Below are 6,000 nucleotides of genomic sequence, written 5' to 3'. Positions count from 1 at the left end.
GCGCGTCCGGAGCCTGTGCTCCGCAACGGGAGAGGCCACAGCAGAGGGAGGCCCGCATACCACACACACACAAAAAAAATAACTTTGTGACTGAAGATAGGGAAGTGGTTGGAAAGGGAAGAAAATTGGTCTCAAGTTTTCTCATCAGGAAAAATTAGGAGGATATTGATGCAGATGTACTGAACCCGGCTCCCCTGCACCGGCAGGCGGACGCGCAACCACTGCGCCACCAGGGAAGCCCTTAATTCTTAAATACCAATTATTAGTTGAGGATGTTCTAAATTCATGAAGAGCTTTTATAAATTCAGAGATCTCTGTAAGCAATGATGTGCTGGTACATATATTCCGCGATCGGCTCTCGGGAAGAACGGCCTTGATTGGTAAACTAGCAAATTAGTATTAAATACTCTACAAGACACCGTGGTCTAAAAAAACCCAGATAAGCAAAACAGATTTCTCCCGTTGTTTCCAATTATGACACTGTCTTCCAATTAAGACACTAATTTATAAACTATTTAATTTGTTCAGGATGCATTTGGTGGCTTTTTGTACTGTAAATTCTTCAATCCAGGTATTTATATCCAGTATCATGTCCCAGACTTTCATGTCTTGACAAGACGTATAATTTGAGACAAGATTTTATCATTAAGCATATTTAATGTTCTTCAAAAGTAGTATGATTAGTTAGTATGAAAGAGCTTAAACCAGACAATGGATAGTTTAACAGCAATTAAGTTTATAATATTTCAGCCTCAGGTAGAGCCCAAAGAAAAAGAAAAAGGAAAGGAACAGTTAGTACTGTTTTTATACCATATTTTCTACTTCCCTTATCACTGTACATTCATTTGCAAGTAAAACACCCTTTTAACAATCCTTATAAGAATCAATTGATGCCATCACACTACCCAGTACAGTAAAATGGAGGACAAAGCGTATCAGTAAAAGAGTTAGTTGATCAGCCCAAACTTGAAATGCTTCAAATTTTCGATAAAATTCTGCTTCGACCCAAAGACACACGGCATTGATAAATAAATTCATGTATCCAGTACATTCAGAAAATGTTGTAGGAAACCGACTCTTACCTATCACATAGGTAGAAGCCTGAAATCAAACTCCCCCTTCATACTTTTAAGGTCTGCGGAATAAGTGCAGGCTCTGAAGCAAGTAAATTTTTAACAGTGACAGTTCTTCTCCTGTTGGATGAGAATATACCTCTTTTGCTCCCCATGTATATTTCTGTTAAATTGTGACATGACATGTAGTACAGATCTTTTAACACGTGGAAGGTACAAGGGGATCTGCAACGTATTGAAACTCATAGAGGTGCTGCTTAAGGTGCCTGCAATCCATTTATAGCACTAAGGCGAAGCCATGAGTTACTGACATCCATCTCATATTTTAACATTTAGATTTATGGAAAACTTACAGACGGAGGTCCAAGAAATGGAGTTCCTTCAGTTCTCTAAAGGTTTGAGTTTCATGAGAAAAGAAGACTTTGCAGAATGGCTCCTTTTTTTCACCAACACTGAAAATAAAGATGTTTATTGGAAAAATGTGAGAGAGAAGCTGTCCGCAGGAGAGGTTGGTGTGCCTTTTTATTATGCTCATGATGAAAATGAAACAGTAAGTTAGACGTGTTTATATAATTCAATAAAGTAACTTCCAAATTAATGAAGACTAAGCTAGTCTATTATATAATTATGTGATGCATGAAATGATGACTGCCAAACTGTTAATAATGATTAATGGACAGTGGTAAGATTTTGAGTGACTTTTTACTTTATTGTTCCAAAAAAATTTTTTTTCAAATGGGCATGTGGTTTTTTTGGTTTTTTAATTTCCCTCATTATGTGTCCCACTACCCCAAATTAAAACCCAGACCTCGGGACTTCCCTGGTGGCGCAGTGGTTAAGAATCCGCCTGCCAATGCAGGGGACATGGGTTTGGGCCCTGGTCCGGGAAGATCCCACGTGCCACGGAGCAGCTAAGCCTGTGCACCACAACTACTGAGCCTGGGAGCAGCTAAGCCTGTGCACCACAACTACTGAGCCTGCGCTCTAGAGCCCGCGAGCCACAGCTACTGAAGCCCACGTGCCTAGAGCCCGTGCTCCGCAACAAGAGAAGCCACTGCAGTGAGAAGCCTGCACACCACAATGAAGAGTAGCCCCCACTCACCACAACTAGAGAAAGCCCGCACGCAGCAACGAAGACCCAACACAGCCATAAATAAATAAATAAATAAATAAATAAATAAATAAATAAATTTTTTAAAAAAGAAACCCAGACCTCATTTTACCTCTTAGTGGGCATGTGTTTTTATATAATTTTTTAAAGCTATCTCTATAATGAGGAAAAAGATAATAAAATATAATGAAGATCTCATTTATAATTGCAATAGAGATATATAACAATTAGAAATAAATTTAACAAATATATAGAAAAAACTTTAAAGCCTTGACGGACAGAAAAGAAAACTTATCTAACTGTAGAGACATCCCCTGGTATTGACTAGAATGTCTTAGTATTATAAACATAGCAGTTGTCCCTTAAATCAGTCTGTAAATGTAATGTTGAACAGTCTGAACAGCCTAGGTTTGGTGCACTTTCACATTAGCCCTGGAAGCCCAAGGCTGACGTGGGAGAGCTTCCTTCTCAGTCATGCTGCACATCCCTTGTGGGCTGGTGGGAGACCCTGCCCACGCAGTTGCTCGGGGACCCACACTCTCCGAGGCTCCGCCCCTTTGGAGCTCCCCCATCTGCTAGAAACACCAGCCTCAGAGGCAGGAAAAGAAAGGAGTGAGTCACATTCCAGCAATTAAATTAGAAGTGCAAAGTGCTTACCTTCGCTCACAATTACAGACATGCAGGTTGCAGCATTGACGACAGACCATTTCTCACCAGCAGTAAAGCCAAAATCAGAAAGGTGGCCCCGGTGCCTGCTTTGAGACCACAGTGTAGAGAAGCAGCCACCCTCTGACGTGTGCTGATGAGAGAGCACAGCGGGCGGGAGACGTGGAGCGGGGCGTGCCCGCCGCAGACAACAGGCGCCTGTGCTTGTTTGACACGAGGAGCGCGTTTCTGGAAGGACACAGAAGGGGTGTGTCACAGGGGTGAAAGAAGAAAGACGACTTTTCATTTTTTACTTATTGAATTGTTGGATTTTTTTTTTACCATGTATACATATTACCTCTTCAAAAATTTAAAAAAAATAAAAATTCAATAAATTCACAAAATCTGAAAGCAGTGAAACTTGAATCAGCCTCCCATGTGCAGAGGGCATGGTCCCGAAGGTCTCCACGAAGAGAAAGTTGTTCAGGCAGGGAAGAATCTACTTTCAAAATAAGAATTTTCATACTTTTTTTTTTTCAGTGGAAAAACTAGGTTCTTTAACTTATTTTTTGTTTAAGTGCATAGGTTTTAAAATCAGATGGGCCAAGGGTCAAGTCCTGACCGTTCTGTTCAGTGGCCTTAGAGGATGAACTTCACCCCTGAGAGGCCCCTGGAGGCTTAGCGAGGCCTGGACTGCGCACAGAGGAAAGGGCAGGTCCCTCTCACTCCAGAGCCCCGAGCTCCCAGGGTGGAGGAGCGAGGAGGCGGCCACGTGACGGGACGTATTCGTCTCCTCGGGCTGCCACAGACCGGGGGCTTAAACAGCAGTTCGAGGTGGCTGGGTGCCAGCGTGGTCAGTGTCTGGTTTGCCGCAGACGTGGTCTTTCCTCTGCTGGCACTCAGACCAGAGGCCCCGGTGTCTCTCCCTCTTCTCTTCGGGACCCCAGTCCTCTCAGAACAGGGCCCACCCCTGAGACCTCGCTCAGCCCTAATGACCCCTGTCAAGGCCCCCTCCACGCATGGCCACGCTGGGGGCTAAGGCTTCATGTCGGACCTTTGAGGAGATACAGCGGGGCTGTGACGCACGCCCCCAGCCCCACGCTCACAGCCCCGGGGCCCACTGCCGAGCGCTCACGCTCACACGGTGCTCAGTCTGCACGGGCACACCCAGGGGCCCTGCACGTCATCTCTTGGCGTTCCCCCTAATCTCCAGGATCTAGAGTTCTATTGTTATTCTGCATCTCAGATTTTTCAGTAGACCTGCTTACAAAGATGTAAGTGCACAGGCTTTATGACAGAAAAGAGGACTCACAGTCGTATTCATAAAATTATTTAATGTGTTTACAAGATTGTAATAAAAACTCACTTTGTTATTTCATTAGAGCATTAGTTTGGACGAGTTCAAGTCATTTTGTCATTTTGCGACCCACTTGGAAGACTTCGCTATTGCCATGCAGATGTTTAGTTTAGCTCATCGCCCTGTCAGACTAGGTAAGTTATATGAGTCACTTAATTTTTATCATCTGTAAACAGTATCACTCTGTTTTTCACCTGCTTTATACCAATCAAGGGACCACTTACCAGAAAAAACAGTTGATTGGCCCTTCAATAAATTCAATGTGGTTATTCCAGATTTACAACAATTTATTTAACAATTTATTAACAATTACTTTTTTGCTTTTACTTTACCTTTCCCCTGAGAAGTAGAAGGAAATATTTAAATATCTGTGTTCAAAACACTGATTACATTAAAATAGCCTGCTGACATTTCTCAGCCAGGTTTATTATTTGAACACATTCTTGACGAGTATTTTTGTTCTTGTTTTACTTCCCAAATGATGACTGTATAGATTTGTTTTTACTTCTCAAGTAGTAAACATTTAGACTTAGACTATTTTACATTATTGATGAGTTTTTATATTTTCTCCTTTTAGCAGAGTTTAAGAGAGCTGTGAAGGTAGCAACAGGACAAGAACTCTCCAACAATATTTTGGACACCGTCTTCAAGATCTTTGATTTGGATGGTGATGAGTGTCTTAGTCATGAAGAGTTTCTTGGGGTGTTAAAAAACAGGATGCATCGAGGTTTATGGGTAACAGATTTTGAGTTTTTAAATAGTTACATGTTTATATGTAGTTAAATGAATGGAAGTAAACCTAGAATTTGAGCAAATGTATATAGTCTTAAATGGAGTTTTTATCATTTTTAAAGAGATCATAAGCTATAGTTACAACACTGAAGTATCTCCTACAGATGGGATCCACCATTTTTCTTTGCTTTTTTTAAAAATAGTCTGAATCAGGAAGCACTACTCAGAAGTCATAGCCCAGCATTTTACTTTGGGCTTTGTAGTTAGACACCTAGACTCAAACCCCAGCCCTATCACATATTAACTGCCAAATCTTGCAAAGCCACTTAATTTTTCTGAGCCTCAGATTCCTCATCTGTAACAGTGAGAAACAGAATCTACCAGAAAGAATTATTATGAGAGTTAAGCGTAAAATATTTAATGTAGTGGCTGAGACACTTGAAGTAGATGTTAGCTCTTATCATTATTCACTCAAATTCACATATTGGTCTATAACTGAGGGACAAATCAAACTCAGAATTTTGTTTAGATTAGAATCTGCTAGAAACACTCATGAAAGCCGTCCGCAGGTTGAAAACAAGGTTCCAGGAGATGTTAAGTAGGTAATGAGTCCAGAAGAAAGGCAGGAGGGAGAACAGGAGAGAGACTGCGGTGGGTTCATGTAAACAGAGCTGTTCATTTACAACTCAGAAGAGCACATTCATTTTCCTGCTGCAAACATTATTTACGGAAAACGAACAAATATGATTTCCACTAGCAGACGTGATTTACAAGCTGTGGTTATCCAGCACCTCATAGTTAATGATCATATTCCTGGAAATTAAACCAGCCTTTCCAGTTAACAGTTTAACATATCCAGCAGCCTCTTTGCCGTTTCTCAAAAACATATTAAAGAGAAGAGCTTAAATCAATGATAGGAAAAGGACAAATATAATCTGAAATCGACTTTTGCTTCCACTTGGTGGATTTCCAGCAATGCTGTGCATATGGTCACCAGGAGCCAAATGTTTTCTAACCTTTGCTTTCTCCTTTAACTGAGAGAAATAATAGCCACACAGTACTTGTGTGAATTATATTATATT

At 41.2% G+C, this 6,000-nt stretch overlaps 1 protein-coding gene across 2 annotated transcripts in view; it reads left to right on the top strand.

The window, feature by feature from the left end:
- The window catches only part of MICU2 (mitochondrial calcium uptake 2), a 90,524-nt gene that overhangs the window by 82,131 nt on the left and 2,393 nt on the right, over positions 1 to 6,000 (top strand). Inside the window, exons 9-11 of one of the 2 annotated variants that reach the window (XM_024125897.3) lie at positions 1,410 to 1,581; positions 4,212 to 4,320; positions 4,767 to 4,921. In XM_024125897.3, coding sequence (XP_023981665.1) covers positions 1,410 to 1,581; positions 4,212 to 4,320; positions 4,767 to 4,921 — 436 coding nt within the window. Of the gene's footprint in view, positions 1 to 1,409; positions 1,582 to 4,211; positions 4,321 to 4,763; positions 4,922 to 6,000 lie in introns of both variants that reach the window. The other variant, XM_024125896.3, reaches the window with a different exon arrangement.

The sequence above is a fragment of the Physeter macrocephalus genome, chromosome 13 (genome assembly GCF_002837175.3).
Source record: "Physeter macrocephalus isolate SW-GA chromosome 13, ASM283717v5, whole genome shotgun sequence".
Taxonomy (NCBI): domain Eukaryota; kingdom Metazoa; phylum Chordata; class Mammalia; order Artiodactyla; family Physeteridae; genus Physeter; species Physeter macrocephalus.
This window is presented reverse-complemented; position numbering and strand designations above follow the sequence as displayed.